General features: G+C 44.9%; 1 protein-coding gene across 6 annotated transcripts in view; it reads left to right on the forward strand.

Moving 5' to 3' along the window:
• The window catches only part of LOC136109513 (myosin-3-like), a 32,969-nt gene that overhangs the window by 5,920 nt on the left and 8,649 nt on the right, over positions 1–18,400 (forward strand). For 5 of the 6 annotated variants that reach the window (XM_071816285.1, XM_065852242.2, XM_071816288.1 and 2 more), the window contains 27 exons: positions 1,118–1,170; positions 1,712–1,923; positions 4,132–4,275; positions 4,366–4,522; positions 5,235–5,262; positions 5,345–5,453; positions 5,988–6,080; positions 6,402–6,465; positions 6,547–6,645; positions 8,024–8,127; positions 8,207–8,345; positions 8,904–9,022; positions 9,220–9,369; positions 9,822–9,992; positions 10,638–10,947; positions 11,117–11,193; positions 12,189–12,276; positions 12,368–12,485; positions 13,890–14,013; positions 14,106–14,242; positions 14,319–14,574; positions 14,747–14,989; positions 16,056–16,232; positions 16,313–16,458; positions 16,547–16,637; positions 17,015–17,404; positions 17,507–17,633. In XM_071816285.1, the coding sequence (XP_071672386.1) occupies positions 1,720–1,923; positions 4,132–4,275; positions 4,366–4,522; positions 5,235–5,262; positions 5,345–5,453; positions 5,988–6,080; positions 6,402–6,465; positions 6,547–6,645; positions 8,024–8,127; positions 8,207–8,345; positions 8,904–9,022; positions 9,220–9,369; positions 9,822–9,992; positions 10,638–10,947; positions 11,117–11,193; positions 12,189–12,276; positions 12,368–12,485; positions 13,890–14,013; positions 14,106–14,242; positions 14,319–14,574; positions 14,747–14,989; positions 16,056–16,232; positions 16,313–16,458; positions 16,547–16,637; positions 17,015–17,404; positions 17,507–17,633 (3,865 nt within the window). In that variant the 5' untranslated portion in view covers positions 1,118–1,170; positions 1,712–1,719. The remainder of the gene's footprint in view (positions 1–1,117; positions 1,171–1,711; positions 1,924–4,131; positions 4,276–4,365; positions 4,523–5,234; positions 5,263–5,344; positions 5,454–5,987; positions 6,081–6,401; positions 6,466–6,546; positions 6,646–8,023; positions 8,128–8,206; positions 8,346–8,903; positions 9,023–9,219; positions 9,370–9,821; positions 9,993–10,637; positions 10,948–11,116; positions 11,194–12,188; positions 12,277–12,367; positions 12,486–13,889; positions 14,014–14,105; positions 14,243–14,318; positions 14,575–14,746; positions 14,990–16,055; positions 16,233–16,312; positions 16,459–16,546; positions 16,638–17,014; positions 17,405–17,506; positions 17,634–18,400) is intronic. The other variant, XM_071816287.1, reaches the window with a different exon arrangement.

Here is an 18,400-nt window from a genome sequence, read left to right on the forward strand (position 1 = left end):
CCGTCCTCACTGGTGTGAAAAGGTGGCTGGTATCTGGCATTTTGGTGGCTGCTCTGTCCCCTTACCAATATCCTCACCTGGGAATTGCAACCAGCTGCGTGTACGAACCTGACAGCATGATGTGACATGGCTTCTGCAGCTTCTTTTGGCAGCAAGGGTAGTGAACATCCTAGGCAGCCATAGCGGTATTTGAAGCTGAATTATTGTAGCATATTCAGGGTTTGACATTCATGAAATGTCCACCCCTGGCTAGGTTTGGATGTTGTCCTTTCTGATTAGCCTCTATTTTGCCATGGTTTGTCACATCATACTTCAGTCGCAGCCTCTCCTCCTGTCCTGTCTGACCCCTACAGTGATCAGAAGTCACAAGAATTGCCACAGCCAATCCTACATGAATCCTCGTCACCTTTTCCCCTTCCTGTGGCCTTGCCTTCCACCCCACGGGTGGCTGCTTTGCGTTCCCTTGCCCCCATGCAGCTCTGCCCAGGGATCTGTGAGCAGCAGCAGTGGGGCAGGGCCCTTCTGGACTATTATTTCTCTGACATGTAGGTGAGAGCAGGTATGAGTGAGGTGCTGACCATGGTCGTAACTGTCAGGAGAGCATGTTTCCAGTAGAAGAAATTCTCACGATGAAGAGTCTACAAACCACAGTTAGGTCCTGAAGTTACTAAAATGGGAAAAAAGAGCAGCTTCTTTCTTTACATACTGTATATGGCAGAAAACAAACATGAATTGGTGAGCAGGCAGGAATGTCGATCCCTTCCTTCCAAATATAGGGAAGAGGCTGAGCCAAGGGAGGGGTCTGAGCCTATAAAAGCTGTCAGGGAGAAAGCCCTTGCTGGTGGCTCCTGATCCCTTGGCCGTGCGGTGACCGACTGGCAGAGGGGTGGAGCGCTCCTGCCACGGAGCTTGGAGCTTTGCAAGGCTGCAGCACGGTGCGGGGAAATCTGCTGTTGATTGCCCGCTGGGCCATTCCTTGGGTAGGGAAGGACTGGTATCTGCAGTTTACTTCACTGGTCCTCAGCTGCAGTGATTGCTCACAGTAGGTAAGAAGTATCAGACCTTGGGAGAGGCCGTAGCTGAGCTGGAGTCTGACCTTTCACTCTTTCTCTTCCAGATACCAGAGATGTCAACCTCTTCCTTCCTTCTTTCTGTCAACTGATTGTTAAGGTGAGAGTTTAGGGCATGAAAACTAGTGTCTTGCCCAGGCCGGCATGAGCTGGCTCTTCCCTTGCACTCGCTCTGGGCAGGTTCCTCTTCTCCCTTGTGCATGAGCAGGTCCTACAGCTTGTGTGTGTTGCTGCCTACCAGAAGACTAGGACAGGCTCCATGTGGGAAGCGGGTGGGGGAAATCGTGAATGAAGAGGAGAACTGGAAGAAAAAGAGACTCCAGGGCTTCAGCCTTACTAAGAACTATGTGAATTCTTCAGAGATCCCTCCCCGTTGCCATGCTTCCCCAGGGAGCCCTCCTGCTCCTTCAGGCTGGGATTCCCTTTCCCTGGGACCGTGGAGGGTGCCAGCTTTTCTTCCTTGATTTTGTACATTCCAGCTTTGAAAGACAAATACCTCCCCCAAGCCCTCATGGCACGTGTTCGAGAGATGGGAGGGGTGTTTGGGTACCTGCTCCCAGAGCACCCAGCTTGGGAGGGCTGGTGGATGTCCAGCTCCACTCTGCCCAGCTGCAGGGACCACAACGGGGTCTGTCTTTCAGCTTCAGCCATGAGCAGAGACGCTGCCATGGAGATTTTTGGTGAGGCTGCACCATATCTACGCAAATCAGAGAAGGAGAGAACAGAAGCCCAGAACCAGCCATTTGATGCCAAGACCTGCTGCTTTGTGGCTGATCCTGAGGTGGAGTACACCAAAGGGAAGATCAAGGCTGCCCAGGATGGGAAGATAACTGTTGAGACAGAGGACGGCAGAGTAAGTGCATTCTCCTGGCCCTCCTCCCTGCCCCGCTGAGGGCTCAGGCCGCCTGCTGGGGCGGGCAAGGAGCACAGAAAGCACGAGACTAGACTAGAAATCTGCCCTGCCCAGCATCTGCCTTGCCCTCTGACTGGGACCAGCGCAGCCTGCAGAGTAAGGTATTGCTCTGGATGTTGGGATGAAGACATCCGTTGGATAATTTTTCTTGGTTTAGGCTTTAATGATCATGCAATGAGGCCGTGTTGTAGCCTTGCCAGCCTTACCATTCCTCTACCTCTGCTTTGTTGTCTAACACTGTCATATCCACCAATAAATTCCATCCTTTACTGGTAGCAAAGCAGGCACCTCCTTTGAAAGTCCCCTTTGCACGTGAAATTATTACCAGTGTCACTGGCTGCAAACAGTTTCCTACAGGAGCCTACAAGGTGTTAATCTTGCAAAAACGCTGAAATGTCTTAACAACTTGTGCCCTGGTAACTTCTGTAAGAGTAACTGCAGCAGCCTGAAGAACTGCCTCAACCAGCATCTTGACAGCAGACACTACCAGATTTTTTAAGAATAAAGCAAATAAAGAACAAAGCAGTCACGCTGGGTCACCCCCACCGCAGCGCAGTCGGAGGTGGCTGAGCAGGGGCTTTGCAGGCTGCTGTGCACAAGGTCCTGCTTTCCTGGGGCTGGCGTTTCAGATCCATTTGCATTTTCTGCCTCTGTAGTGTCCTGTGGGAAAGATTTCCACAGTTTAAAATTAGGGTATGTGTAAAGTGCTTCCTGTTTCTGCAATATGCAGCCTGGTAATTTTTGCTTATTTTTTCACAAGGAGAAAAAGTGAATAATTAGTCCTTTCTCTAGCCATGGTGGTCTCTGCCATTCCTGACTTTGCAAACTTCAAAAGTATCTCTTTTTCCCCCTCAAATCCCTACCAGGTTATGCTCTCCTCATAGAAAAGCTGTTTCGTACCTGTGACCATCTTCGTTTCTCTTCTCTGGATCAGCTTTAGTACAACCATGGCCTTTTTAAGAGGCATGATCAGTAGTGAAGGTTTGAATAAACTGACAGACACATCCTACATAACACTCTGTTCTCCCTTTATTTTCTAATCATTCATGATATTCAAGAGCTTCCTGCCCTCTTCTGAGCATCAAGCTTGCATTATGTTAGAAACCTCTGTAGTAACTCCCAGCTATGTCTTGTGAGTAGCAGTTAATGCAGAGTCTTTTATTCTGTACAGAGACTTTCTGTCAATCCTAATTGCTCAAAAGTTAGAACTCTTTAAAAAGGTGTTTAGGGACATAGACCACAAAGTTGCTTTTGAAAACAGTGCCTGTAGTTCTTGCTTTGTTGAAAGAAGCCTAAGATAATTCTACTAGTCAGGATCTGAGCTTGGAAATGGTGTTCAACCTTCCTGAATCAAATACGATTACAGTAATGCTGTTCCTCCTGGGATTGGAGTAGTCAGCTTGGATCAGCCCCTGGCAGCAGCAATTACAGCATAAAAGCAACAAATCAAAGCAATGGGAAAAGCCATCTGGAGAAACGAGAACGGGATTTTCAAGCTCCTTCCTGGTTCAATGTGGCCGTGATCAGCTGCTGCCATCTGTCTACGTCTGCTTTGCTGCACATCTGCTGCTGGCCCCGAACGTATCCACGGGCTGTGTGACAGGACTGTGAGCCCAGTAGATGGAGCTGTTTAGTAGGACAAGAGCCTTTGTTTGATTAGGAATGGCAACAGGCGGGAGTGAAACAACTCTGTTCCAAGGAAGGATTTGCTGCTGAGGAATCTTGTGCTCCTGCTGCCCTGTCTGTCCGGCGTTGCGCAGTGATAGTCCCGCAGGCTGGAAGGCAGATGTGCTGGCAGCTGTGCCCCTGGCCATTGCAGCTGTGAGCAGCAGCAACTTGAACTTCAGCAGCAGCAATAATGAGTAGAAAGATCTGGTCCAGCACAAATTCTGTCTGTGTGGTTGTAGCAATTCCAGGACAGTAAATTTATATCCTGTAAATTTGCCAGTGTTGTGAAGTTCCTGGCTGGCAGCAGTGTCTAGCCTGTAATAACCATATCTTGTTTTGCATAGTTAAACAGAAAGAAAGATCTGAATTAGAGCAGCCTTACAGATGTTAATACTTCTCTGTGTTTGTCTCTGTGTGTACACATGGAAGAAGCATCAAGAGTTGCTGAATCAAACTTTACTGTTTCTTTCTGATTTATAGACAGTAACTGTCAAACCTGATGATGTGTATGCCATGAACCCACCTAAGTTTGACAGAATTGAGGATGTAGCCATGTTGACCCACCTACATGAACCTGCCGTCCTCTACAACCTCAAGGACCGCTACACTTCCTGGATGATCTATGTAAGTCCTGTCTTGCGGCAAAGGATGAAATCGAGCTGCCAGGAGATGGACCTCGGTGACTCTTCTGTTTTGTTTGTTTTTTTCCTGAAGACCTACTCGGGTCTCTTCTGCGTCACCGTCAACCCCTACAAGTGGCTGCCGGTGTACAACCCGGAGGTGGTGTTGGCCTACAGAGGCAAGAAGCGCCAGGAGGTCCCTCCACACATCTTCTCCATCTCTGACAACGCCTATCAGTTCATGCTGACTGGTGAGCTTTTCTATTTTGAACAGACTCAGAAAAAAAAGTGTCAGAAACACTGCTTCTGCCGTTTCTTATTTGCCATGGGCTCAGTTGCCTTTAACACTTTTACAGCGTGTTGCCCCAATTCCTTGTTCTGTGTCATGTTGCAGATTATCTGCTTGAGCTCCAGCTATTGTGCTGTGAAATTAGATGTGTGATGCAAAACCAGCTTCAGACAGTTTTGCCTGTCTCTTAGAACAGGTTTTTATTGTTTTACTGCACATTATTCTATATTTCTGATCTAAGTACTAAGCTAAGCACCATACCAGGAGCTACTGCAAAGGGAGGTGGCAGTTGGATAGTCCCCAGTCAGCACACCAGCACATGGCTTCAAGCAACTGCAGGCAGGTCCAGAACAGAGATAGAAGAAATATTTTCACCAAAACATATGCTTTTAGTTTGAATCAAGTCCCGTCCTGTGTTAAAGAATAATAAAAGTAAAGAATGGTGAAGACAGAAGCAAAGGGCAGAGTGCAGGATGGTGCAAAGGTGAAGGAGAGAAGACAAGAAGTGGAGTGCAGGGAGAAGAGGGGAGGAGGAAAAGACCATGTATCTTTGAAGTTTTGCTGGCAGATACTTTGTTTCTTTCCCTTCAATGGATTCCAGGTCTTGGTTTACCTGAGAACCAGCACTTTTTCCCTACAGCTTCTCTGACCGCAGCTATTTTTCCCTTTGACAGATCGTGAAAATCAGTCTATCCTCATCACGTAAGTATATCGGTCACTTGGAACTTTTTCTCCAACAAAAAAATGGCCAGATAATTCTTCATTCTGTGCTTTCTTTCAACAGTGGAGAATCTGGCGCAGGGAAGACTGTGAACACGAAGCGGGTCATCCAGTACTTTGCCACAATTGCAGCCAGTGGCGACCTGGCCAAGAAGAAGGGGTCCTGCATGAAGGTGTGAGGAAGAAAGGCTTGGCACAAGGGTAGTTCAGGATGTCACCAACTTGTGGCTGAGGACAGCATTAGTGACAAACATTTACCTCAAAATGTGGAATGTCTTTGATTGGCTTCAGCCACTCTCTCAGAAGGCAGTAAGGCCAGGGCTGATATGCAGTTAGGACCACAACAGATACAGCCACTGTCACTGCCCAGATGTAGCTTTATCTGGACTGAAACGAGGTCTGGGAGGTCGGTGTCCAGGATTCTTCCTAAGCTCCAGTTTCTTCACATGGACTAGACTGTCCAAGTGGCTGAGAGATGAGAGCTCTGACCATGGGAGAAAGTCCAAATACGAGAAAAAATAATTATTCACCATTTACACACAGTGCTGGTTCATGGCACTGTAATTGAGGACATGCTGCAGTAATACTGTACAGCTGAAACGAAGGGCACGTGGCTGCACATGTCGTCAGGCAAGCCGCAATATAGTAATGTTTTCCTACCACATAGCCCATGGTGTTTTTCGATAATTGTTCAAATATTCTCACAGGGAACACTCGAGGATCAGATCATCAGCGCTAACCCACTGCTGGAGGCCTTCGGGAATGCCAAGACCGTGAGAAATGACAACTCCTCGCGCTTTGTGAGTCGTATTTCTCTGCCCTGCTGCATTTCTAATCCTGTTTGCCTGCTTGTTACCTGCAACTGAGAGCCCTTGAGCTGGGAGAAATGTTTTTGCTGACAAATTTCTTAGTTGTTTGTCAGATGCTGATATGTTTACAGCCGTTTCTTGCTCATAGCTATGTGGGTCTGCAACAAACTGTTCCCCTTTATCAGTCTTTGAATATCTAAGATAATTCAGACTGATTTGGAGTTGCTGCCACTGAGATTCAAGAGAGAAAACCACTCAGGCATGTTGCCCTGGGAATGCTGCACTGACCACTACCTTATGTCTGCTTGCCAGGGTAAATTCATCCGTATTCACTTTGGTACCTCTGGAAAACTGGCCTCTGGTGACATTGAGACCTGTGAGTAAAGGAGGGGGACTTATTGCTTTACTGTAAAGTAAAGAAGAGCTTGAAAAATGTCCGTGTACATACGTATTACAGATTTACTTGAAAAGTCGAGAGTTACTTTCCAGCTGAAGGCTGAGAGAAGCTACCACATCTTCTACCAGATCCTCTCCAATAAGAAGCCTGAACTGCTTGGTAAGGGCAGCCATCACCTGGTGACATTTTGCAGTAAAATCAATATGGGAAACCTTTCCCTGAATGCATTGGCTCAGTGACGCAGGGTCCAGTGGCACCTGCTGGCCCAGGGCCGTGTGTCACAAACCCCCAGCTGTGCCCCTTTTGGCAGATGGCCCAGGCTGTGCCAGGCACTGAAGCTTTGATCATGTGCTTGTTTATGTCACCTGTATTCCAGCATTAGAGGTGACTGGGTTGCCAAAGCTGTACGCAGCACTCTTATCTTTGTATAGCAGTGTCACACTAGGGGTTAGTCCACCTCCAGTTTACTGTCCATGGGTAAGCTCTAATGCAACCTGTGTGTGGATGAGGTGTGGGGGTGACTAATTTACTCTGCCTTATATCTTACTGCTGTGGAAAGCCCAGCTTATACAAGCCAGATCCTGTGAATTGTCTTCAATAGAAAGGTGAGAAGTTGCCCGGGTGCAGGTTGGTCAGACATCCTGATCTACAAACCACGTATCTGAACTCTTCATCATACAGGCAAAAGTTCTTCCCTGGTTCCAGTAGAGCCCCTTCAACCTTTTCCCCTTCTCACTGCCATGCTACACCTTACCTGTTCCCTGCATCTGGCCCAAACCCTTTTGCCACATATTCAGCTACTGTATTCATCCTCACTCCACTCTGCCCGTCCCTCCTAACTATCCACAGAACATTTCCCAAAGTGGAGCTCCTATCCCCATCCTCCCACTATGTGCCCTCCCAACATTCACCACCTCCTTCTTCCCTTTCTAGAGAGGCTGCCGTGTGCTGGGCACTGCATGTCTGTACAAGAACACTAATTTATCTTCCATGTATGGAGCTTCCTCTCCTGCATGCTGCACAGCCCCACTGCACATCTGCACACCTCTGCTTCTCTTACTCTGCCATAGGATTCAGGACTGAAAAAGAGCTGGGAATTCTGGCCTCAGTTACATGGAGATAAACACACGTGTTGGTATTATTTATGTGCACCAGCACACAACAACAGTGGGTGCAAGGGGCATTCAGGCTTCATTAGTATATGTAATATATGAGGATAAGCATGTATGAGTTTTACCTCAAAGTATTTTTCTTACAAGCTGTTTCTTTGGATGGCCCGTGTTCCTTGTCTACCAGTGCTGGGTGTTCAGCTCCTACTTCATAGCATATTAGACTGGGAGGACTGAGCACCTGCCTGGGGCTTTCTGCTCATCTGGTGGAAGGCAGATAAATGGCTTTACTCTGTCTTTCTTATGTCTTAATAGAAAACTAGGAGTTTGGGGGTGCAAAAGGAAAACAAGCCTGTGAATGCTTGCTGAGCTGTTGTTCCCTTTTTCACTTCTGGGGTCTGTCTGTCACTCCTTTGTTTGCTTTTCAGAGATGCTCCTCATCACAACCAACCCGTATGACTACCCGTTCATCAGCCAAGGGGAGATTTCTGTGGCCAGCATTGATGACCAGGAGGAGCTTGTTGCCACAGATGTGAGTACATTTAGTAAGGAGAGACAGTATCACTTTTGCCATCAGCACCGTTGTAGTCAGCTGATCTATCTGTGTGCAGGCAGCCATTGACATTTTGGGCTTCAGCTCCAATGAGAGAATGGGAATTTACAAACTGACAGGGGCAATCATGCACTACGGGAACATGAAGTTCAAGCAGAAACCACATGAGGAGCAGGCAGAACCAGATGGCACAGCAGGTAACACCTTCATGGCTTGGAGGGATATATTTCCAACTGTTTTCATACTATTTTTCACTATAAATTCAAGGAGTCTGCCAGGAAAGAAGCAGTTGTTCCTTGGTGGACATAAAAGAAGGTTCAACCTTCAGCTTACTGTGTCCTGTAGAGTCAGTTTCTGCATCCATTTTATTCCTGATGGCTCTGCTGAAGGCCCTTGCACCTGGGACATGTTACTGGAGTGTTCATCATTTCTGGTAACACATCCAGACTTGTTCTGCTTGGGTGATGTTCTGCAGAAGTGGCTTGAAGGAAAAAAACACTCTGTTCTCCCATCATTAATGCACTCACTGGTTTTACCCCTCCCATGGGGGCTGCCGTAGCCACTCCATTGTGAGGACCAGCCCTCCAAGGCTGTTTGGAAAAATAAATGAGAATGTTGGTCAAGCTTTGTAGAAGGGGTAAAACCAACTAGTTTTCCAGGTTTCAAAGTGAGCTCTGGCTGACTCCAACACATTTGGTCTGTCCCAGCTAAGAAGAAGGTCTTTCAGCTCTTTTTTTTTGCTTTTCATTTGACAGGGGCTGACAAAGCAGCGTACCTGATGGGCCTGAACTCAGCAGACCTGCTGAAAGCTTTCTGCTATCCCCGGGTGAAAGTGGGAAACGAATATGTCATCAAGGGCCAAACAGTGGATCAGGTGAGTGACAGGGAACAGCAGGGACTATCCTGTCCCTAAGGGACAGGGGTGGGTGCAGGTCACAGCTGAAGATGCTCAGGACCATTAAGACCTGTTAGTGCACTCTGGCTGACAGTGTGTGTGTGGTGGAGGGGTGTTTTATTCTGGTGATGTGTCAGCTGTGCCCTGACACAGCTGTGTGAACCATGTCCCTGCAGGTGCACCAGGCGGTGAATGCCATTTCCAAGTCAGTCTATGAAAAACTCTTCCTGTGGATGGTGATGCGCATCAACCAGCAACTGGATACAAAACTGTCAAGACAGCACTTTATTGGAGTCTTAGACATTGCTGGCTTTGAGATTTTTGAGGTTTGGTTTTACATAGAGCTCTTAGACTTCTGACTGCCTTTAAACCCTTTTTCTCTCTTGTTTGACTTTTCTGACCTTTCCTCCTCCTCACCCCAATGTATTCCTCAAAACAGGGCAAATATCTCTGAAGCTGCTTCTGCCTTTGTAGATCCATCAGCCGCTTCTTAAGAGAAAAGAAACAGCAGAAGCCTAGCCATGAAGCTGCTGTCTCCCTCCCCACAGAATCTGTATTTGATGACATTGAGGTCACCTAAAATATCGCCCGTGCAGGCTACATCATCCATGTGCTGCACAGCACAGCTTCTCTGAAAGCCTGAACCATCCATGATATATCCTGTATGCTGTTATAAAAATCCTCCAGGGATAGTCTGGCTGACCTTGCCTTGACATCTCTACAAAATAGATTTATTTGAGTGAGTTTAACAATATTAACACATTTATTCAAATATTAGTTCAACAGCCTGGAGCAGCTGTGCATCAACTTCACCAATGAGAAGCTGCAACAGTTTTTCAACCACCACATGTTCGTGCTGGAGCAGGAGGAGTACAAGAAAGAAGGAATTGAATGGGAGTTCATTGATTTTGGGATGGACCTGGCTGCCTGCATTGAGCTCATTGAGAAGGTGAGTTTCTTACGTAGCTTGTGCAATCACACAGATCAGATCTAGAAGGAGTTCTCGAGAGGGTTTGCACTAAGTGCCTGCAGCACAGTCTCTCTGTGAAGCTTCCAGGTCTCCTCATCTCCTCTCTTCCCTTAAACATAACCCTTGTGATTAATTATCCACTGATTTGAAATGTGTTTTGCCTTCTAAAAAGACATGGCTTTTACTTCTTTGTTCTGTCTTTCTTTCTTGCACGTCATTATCAATTGTCATTTCTTTGTCATATTTACCCCAGTTGTCTTTTGTCTTTGTATATTGGTTCCTCCACAGGTTTTCCTCTCAGTTAAATTCAGATGTTAGAAAGCCTCATGTTTTCTAGTTTTTTGCTCCTTCTGGATAAGGAGAAGTCACTACTATATGTCTAGAAGTTACTGCACAGTTTTTGCTTGGCTTTCTTTGTTTTCCTGCCAATGTCTAGGTAGTTCAAAACCCTATTTATGAAAATCCGGTGTTTGTGCCAGCTGTTCATGAAAAATTTTGCTTATCTGCTCCTCCCAAGTTAATTCTCTGTAAAATACCTCCAGTACTCCAACTTTAGCATTTCTTTCACTCCATATTATTATAACTTGAATTAATCTTGTTTGGAAAAACCTTTTTACTATTCAGCCCTTGGGCATCTTCTCCATCCTGGAAGAGGAGTGCATGTTCCCCAAGGCAACTGACACCTCTTTCAAGAACAAGCTCTATGACCAACATCTGGGCAAGTCCAGCAACTTCCAGAAGCCCAAACCTGGCAAAGGCAAGGCTGAGGCTCACTTCTCCCTGGTGCACTACGCTGGCACCGTGGACTACAACATCTCTGGCTGGCTGGAGAAGAACAAGGACCCTCTGAATGAAACCGTTGTGGGGCTGTACCAGAAATCATCTATGAAAATTTTATGCAGTCTTTATGCCACCTTTGCTTCCATAGATGAAGGTAAGATTAGAGGATTATGTCTCCTGTCTGGCGTTTCAAACTGTCGCTATCACCTGACTTGAATCAGTGTCGAGTCAGTACTCGTACTCTATGTATTAGATGCACCATTATAATGCTGTCAGAGGGATCTACAGCAGTACCTCAGCTGGACTGTTATCTCATTTTCCAGCTGAAGATGGTGGTATTCAGAAGAAAAGAACTAAGAAAAAAGGCTCTTCCTTCCAAACTGTCTCTGTACTCTTTCGGGTAGGTGTGTTCTCTGGCATAGCATGGACCAGCTGCAGCAGATGCCAAGAGGCAGTCCTGTCAGGCCTGTCTGCACTAGTTTACCATTCCCACTTTCTCTGTTGCCACACGATAATGTGGAAAGTTGCCTTTGGGATCTGGTAAAGGCTAATTTGAATTCTGCTTTGCTGATGAGGTTCAGTGGGATGATGGTGGAGAAGTCATGTGCTTTGATCAGATTGCACCGTTTCACAAAGCTGTCTTGACTTTGACCTTTGGTGCTAAGAGCATCCCTCCCCCATTTGGCTGTAATTGGCTCCTTCCAGGTTGTGTCTGAGTACAGGGCACAGCCAGGGCCTTCCAGTCAGTGTGGGCAACATAAATGACACCTTGCAGCCCCTGGGTGCTGCTGTGACACATCCGTATCCTGGGGCCAGGAACAGGCTCAGCCCTTCTCGGCAGGATGAGGAGTGGAGCATCCACCCGGCCCTGGCGTGGCCATCCGCAGAGTATGTCATCGTTGGATGGGATGCTTAAAGAAATGCAATGCTGAAAAAACATCCTGCAGAGCAGATGACTTCTGATGTTGTAGACAAACAATGGTTTTGTGTCGCAGTTATCTTTTAAACATACATAACTAATATATCTAAGTAATAAAAACAACAAATGAACCCATTCATTCATTTGATCAACAGCTTATTTAATCAAGAAAGTCCACTATTGTTATCCCAGAATATTGTTCACTCATTTGCACCATCATCCTGTTTAATAGTTCTTATGATTAGCTTCTAACCACTAGAGACACATTTTCATTTTAAGACATGAGAAAAGTTTATCATTTGTGTCCACTGTTAGTAGCTATTTACTTTGCTGATGCCTTTACAGGATTGTAGAATATTCACTAGAAAAGTAAGGAAAACCTTCTAAATTTTTATTTTTTATGAGAGTCAAATCATATTTATTTGCATTAGGTCTTGAAGTAATATAGAGCTTGCAAATGATCTCTTTTTTTACAGGAAAATCTGAATAAACTGATGTCCAACTTGAGAACAACTCATCCTCATTTTGTCCGTTGTATCATTCCCAATGAAACAAAGACCCCAGGTAATTCATAAAGCATAGATTAGAAATTGGCAGAAAGACCAATTGACCAGTGCTAGGAAAGTCAATATATCCCCATGTTGCTCTTTCACAGGTCTGATGGATCACAAGCTTGTTCTGCACCAGCTGAGGTGTAATGGTGTCCTGGAAGGGATTCGAATCTGCAGGAAAGGATTTCCTAACAAGTTATTATATGGGGATTTTAAACAAAGGTCTGTAATAACATTCTTTTGTTTGCATTGAGCCCAATTCATTTGAGAGGAGTGTCTTGCTAAACAAGTCAATCATACAGTTCTTAGGAAAAGACTATTTTAATATCTAACAACTATGGAAAGTATGAAGACGTATCTATTAGCAGGGTCTGTGTGGGCAGTGCCCACCCAAATGCCTTCCTGAGTACTGTATTGCAAAACCTGTTTTCACTTCATCCATGTTCATCGGAATGTTTGGGTATTATTTGTTTAAATCTCTAATTTGATACAAGCATGTTTCAGCAAAAATATGGAGGGTGGTCTATACCACATCCTATATTTAACCACTATCTAGTAGAAGTTTGTACAATGTCATTTTAATAATTCTAACTAGAACGGTTTTGCTGAAAGAAAATTATGTTAAATCTCCTACCGCTTTTATGATGAAATTAAAAGCTTGAGTGGCAAATGTATCTACATTAACAAAACAGACTAAAGCAGGAGATCTAAATTAGTTCCACATGACGCACTCAGTTTGTACAGGGCTAACATTTCTACAGCACCTTAGCTACATTAATTTATACATTAAGAAAAAAAACCCAACCAAATAATTTTAACTGAGGAACTGCCATGCAAATAAGACATTTATAACGGTTTGCTAAATTTAGGGCAATCAGCCTGAGCTCATCTGCTTGTTGTGCTGGAACAACAGCAAATGTAGGGTCAGATCTCTGAGAACAAAGAAATGACATCACAGGTACGGCACCGAACAGGGTGTCCTGGAGAGCAGGGACACTGGCAAGGGTAGAAGTGGCATTTTGGGCACTAACTGAAGAAACCAGATGATTTGTTTGTAGTATAGAGAACCTACAGGTGTAAAGATTTCTGAATATGCAAGAACCTGTCATCTAAAAGATTTAAATCAAGAGTCCAAGGGGGGGACCTGACAAAGGATGTTTCAAGGTAGAAGTGAATTATATCTTTCCTATAGCTTACCTGGGACACAGTCACGTTATGAAGGCTTTAAATAAGATTGAAATTTCTTTAAAAACAAATAATCACAAGATTGCAGCTGAATGAACAAGGCACTGGGAGGACTGTGTGCCTGTGTTATACAGGAGGTCACAGCAGATAATTGCAGCAGTGCCCCATTGATTTTTTTAATTTTACAGCTCACACAGCGAGCTGGACCCCTAAACTAGTGTCAGTGACAGTGACACAGATGAGCAGGGTCTCTCAGGTCCAAGGACAGACTGTCCATGCCATCAGTCTCAGTGACCTGCTTCTTACTACTTTGCTATTTAAGGCTGATAGTGTCAGTCAGACTCAGCCTTCCTCTGTATCTTCAGGGTGACAGCTGTTCTTGTAGCATCCTGTGCACTGAAATAATACCAACAGTTCAACTTTTTTCCTTCATTTTGTCAGGTACCGCCTCCTGAATGCCAGCGTCATTCCAGAAGGACAGTTCATTGATAGCAAGAAGGCGTGTGAGAAGTTGCTGTCTTCCATTGAGATAGATCACACTCAGTACAAACTTGGACACACCAAGGTAAACGTCTAACTTGTCCACACAATGAGAAATCACTCATTGCATTAAAATATAAGCCCAGACGTGACTGATTGCTTTCTCTTCAATTGCAGGTGTTCTTCAAGGCGGGTTTGCTAGGTGTCTTGGAAGAGATGCGAGATGATTGCTTAGGAAAACTCATCACAAAGACACAGGCTCTATGCAGGGGCTACCTCAGGAGACTTGAATTCAAAAGAATGTTCAACCAAAGGTGTGTGTCTTCTGTGAGGTCTGGTTTCTCAAAAAGTGCTTTTTTCCACAGTGCTGATGGATCCTGTTGATTTCAGGGAGTCCATCTGCTGCATCCAGTACAACATCCGTGCGTTCATGAAGGTCAAGCACTGGCCCTGGATGAAGTTGTTCTTCAAGATGAAGCCCCTCTTAAAAAGTGTGGAAACTGAGAAGGAAATGGCCACAATGAAGGAAGAGTTTCAGAGAACGAAAGAAGAACTGACTAGATCAGAAACCAAGAGGAAAGAACTGGAAGAAAAGATGGTGACTGTGGTGCAAGAGAAAAAGGACCTGCAGCTGCAAGTACAGATTGTACGTAGTTTAAAACCATTTTTGGTTCCTCATATCACACCAATTTTGTTCAGGAAGGGCCCAAGTGGAAATTCTTTTATTTCATGTTCCAATTGCATAACGAGCAGGTAATTTCTGCAAGTGTCAGTTCCAATGCGTGACAATGAAACACATTTCTGTTTTTTATAAAAAGGAAAGTGAAAATTTGGCTGATGCTGAAGAAAGATGTGACCAGCTGATCAAAGCAAAATGCCAGCTGGACATAAGAATGAAGGAGTTAATGGAAAAACTGGATGATGAAAGGGAAATAAAGGCTGATCTGTCTGCCATAAGGACAAAGCTGGAGGATGAATGCTCTGAGCTGAAGAAAGATATTGATGACCTTGAGTTAACATTGGCCAAGGCTGAAAAGGAGAAGCATGCCACAGAAAACAAGGTACTTTTTACTTCTGCTATTTGTACTTTTAGTAATAGTGTATAATGGGATGTAACTTGAACAATAACATGATGCTGTAAAAGGAAATCTATGCGCCTGGTGTTAAATTGGGTCACCTCAGTTGTGCAGGAAAACTAACCCATGAGATCCTGCACTTGGGTCACAACAACCCCATGAATGCTACAGGCTCAGGGAAGAGCAGCTGGAAAGTGCCTGGAGGAAAGGGATCTTGGGGTGTTGGTCAACGGAGACTGAACGTGAACCAGCGTGTTGCCAAAAAGGCCACTGGCATCCTGGCTGGTACCCGCACTGGTGTGACCAGCAGGCCCAGGGCAGTGACCATCCCTGTGCTGGACACTGGGGAGGCCAAACCGCGAATCCTGGGTTCTGTTTTGGGTCCCTCATGCCAAGAAAGCCCTTGAGGTGCTGGAGTGAGTTGAGAGAAGGGAACGGAGCTGGTGAGAGGCTGGAGCACAAGTGTGATGGGAGCGGCTGAGGGACCTGGGGGGTTCAGCTGGAGAACAGGAGCTGAGGGGAGACCTTCTGATCTCTGAACTGCCTGAAAGGAGCTTGGAGCCAGGGGGGATCGGGCTCTGCTCCCCAGGAACAAGCGCCAGGAACAGAGGAAATGGCCTCAAGTTGCGCCAGGGGAGGCTGAGGTTGGATCTGGGGAACAATTTCTTCCCCAAAGGGCTGTGGGGCATTGGAACAGGCTGCCCAGGGCAGTGCTGGAGTCACCATCCCTGGAGGGGTTTAAAAAGCAGACAGAGGTGGCACTTCGGGCTATGGTTTAGTGCTGGACTTGGCAGTGCTGGGTTAATGGTTGGACTCAATGATCTTAAAAGTATTTTCCAGCATAAATGATTCTATGATTCTAAAAAATGCATTAAATGAAAGTTCAGAATTGCTTTGTGACTTCAGGAGTATTGATATGTAAGCAGAGAGATTGTATAGTTTAAGCATTTAATGTAACTAATTAAGTCTCTTTGATATTCTAGCAACACGTTTATTGCCTCTATAAAACCCCAATTTATTTGTAACTTTCAAGTATTTTGCCTTACAATAGGTTAAGAATCTGACTGAAGACACAAAAAGTTTGGATGAGACAATTGTGAAGTTAATCAAGGAGAAGAAGGCACTGCAAGAAGCCCATCAGCAGGCACTGGATGACCTGCAAATTGAGGAGGACAAAGTTAATACTCTCACTAAAGCCAGGATCAAGCTGAAGCAACAAGTGAACCATGTGAGCATGTTTAACATAAGGAGAAGGGGCAGATCCTTCAGGTGTTCCATCAGTCATCTTTATATATATTTATGTTACAGGTTGAAGGATCTTTAGAACAGGAAAGAAAAGCTTGTATGGATATTGAACGAGTGAAAAGGAAGTTTGAGGGAGACTTGAAACTTGCACAGGAAACCATAGTGGATCTGGAGAATGATAAACAACATTTAGATGAAAAATTAAGGAAGTATGTAAAAAAAAAAAAGTGATAAATTTACTATTCGTTTTTAACTGGACATATTTTCTTTTTATTGAAAAAAACATTTCCTTCACAGGAGAGACTTTGAATTTAACCAGATGCAAAATAAAATTGAGGAACAGCAGAATTCGGGTATTCAATTGCAGAAGAAGATCAGAGAATTGCAGGCAAGAGTCTTTATGTAGTTACTTCATCTTTACTGCTTGCTTGTTTAAAATGTAGTAGCATGAATGATGCTTGCCCACAGTTGGTAACTGATAAAATCCCTGACCCAGCCACAGTAAATACCTCTTACGTTGTAATGTTTTCCTCCACACAACAGAAAGCTGTGATCTAAGGTCAGTATGAGTTGATCCATAGGTCTTTTCCTGTTGGTAAGTCTTTGCCTGCAATGGTAAAACAGTAAAATTCAAAGAGACTTTGTTTTGCTTATGATGTCCAAAACAATGGGCTTGGGGTCTACTATGACAATTATGTGTTAACCTAAACATTGAATTATCTGTCGCCTTATTAATTCCTGATGTGCTATTTCCTCATTATATAGGCCCGTGTTGCAGAGCTGGAAGAGGAGACCACCAGTGAGAAAGCAATGCGGGCAAAAGCGGAGAAGCATTGTGATGAGCTGGCTCATGAGCTTGAGGACATCAGTGGAAGACTTGAAGAGACTGGAGGAGCCACCAGCGCTCAATCTGAACTTAGCAAGAAGCGTGAGGCAGAGTTTCAGAAGATGCGTCGCGACCTGGAAGAGGCCACGCTGCAGCACGAAGCCACGGCTGCCGCCCTGCGCAAGAAGCACGCGGACAGCACAGCTGAGCTTGGGGAGCAGATCGACAACCTGCAGCGAGTGAAGCAGAAGCTGGACAAGGAGAAGAGCGAGCTGAAGATGGAGATTGACGACTTGGCCAGTAGTACAGAGACCATTACTAAGTCCAAGGTGTTTCTTTTTAAGTGAAATACTTGACAATATTTCTGTCTGGTGGGAATTTAATGCAGTACAATGCATGTGAGTGATTTCCACTTTCTTACTCTCTTTCAGGCTAATCTGGAAAAAATGTACCACACCCTGGAAGACCAGATGAGAGATACGAAAGCCAAATTTGAAGAAAACCAGAGAAATGTGAATGAGATGGTTATACAAAAGGCTCAGCTCCAGACGGAGTCTGGTAAGGAAGGCACTGAGATATGCTGAGGGTATATTTTTTCCTTTCAGTAGCAGAGGGACCTTCTAACATGTACCATGTGGGAGACCTAATTCTTCCCATGGTGCGTATTCTACCACCAGGCTAATTGGTACAGGCACAGAAAATGTTAGAAATAAATCAAAGGAAGTGAGTTCAAGGGTGAGACTTTAAAGTTCAGATGCCAGTTGCAAGCGTAATTCCCAGAATGATGTGACATAGCTTGCTGATTCTATGCAGGGAAAAGGAATATCATCTGGTGGCTAAAAAAATGTAATAAGAGATAGAATTGGAATTAGAGAATTATGTGAATTTAGAAAAAGAAAGAAAAACAACAGAAACATTTTGAAGGATTACAATCTATTGTACAATGATTCATGCCAGAGCAAGGGAGAGCTCCAAAGGGATCAGGAAACGGGAAACTAAGATTAGATGCTTGCAAAATGCAGGTTGGGATGGAAAAATGAAAAAGAGCTGCTGATCTGCAAAAAATGGTGGAGAATTAGAATGCGAATCAGGAGAAAACATGTGTAGGGATATTACATGTGAATGGAAAAAATAAGAGAAGGTGGTGATACCAGCATATCCACCGTCCCACAGCAGAGAGGTGCTGCTGATCGAACCAGTCTTGTTACATTAAAAGAAATTACACCAGAGGATGTAAAACAAATAGCTGCAGATCTTGGGCTACAGAAAGAAAGTTCAGCTTTGGGTTGGGCTGTGTCGCTTCTAGATTCTCCTTCCAAAATTGA

The sequence above is a fragment of the Patagioenas fasciata genome, chromosome 18 (genome assembly GCF_037038585.1).
Source record: "Patagioenas fasciata isolate bPatFas1 chromosome 18, bPatFas1.hap1, whole genome shotgun sequence".
In the NCBI taxonomy this organism is placed as follows: domain Eukaryota; kingdom Metazoa; phylum Chordata; class Aves; order Columbiformes; family Columbidae; genus Patagioenas; species Patagioenas fasciata.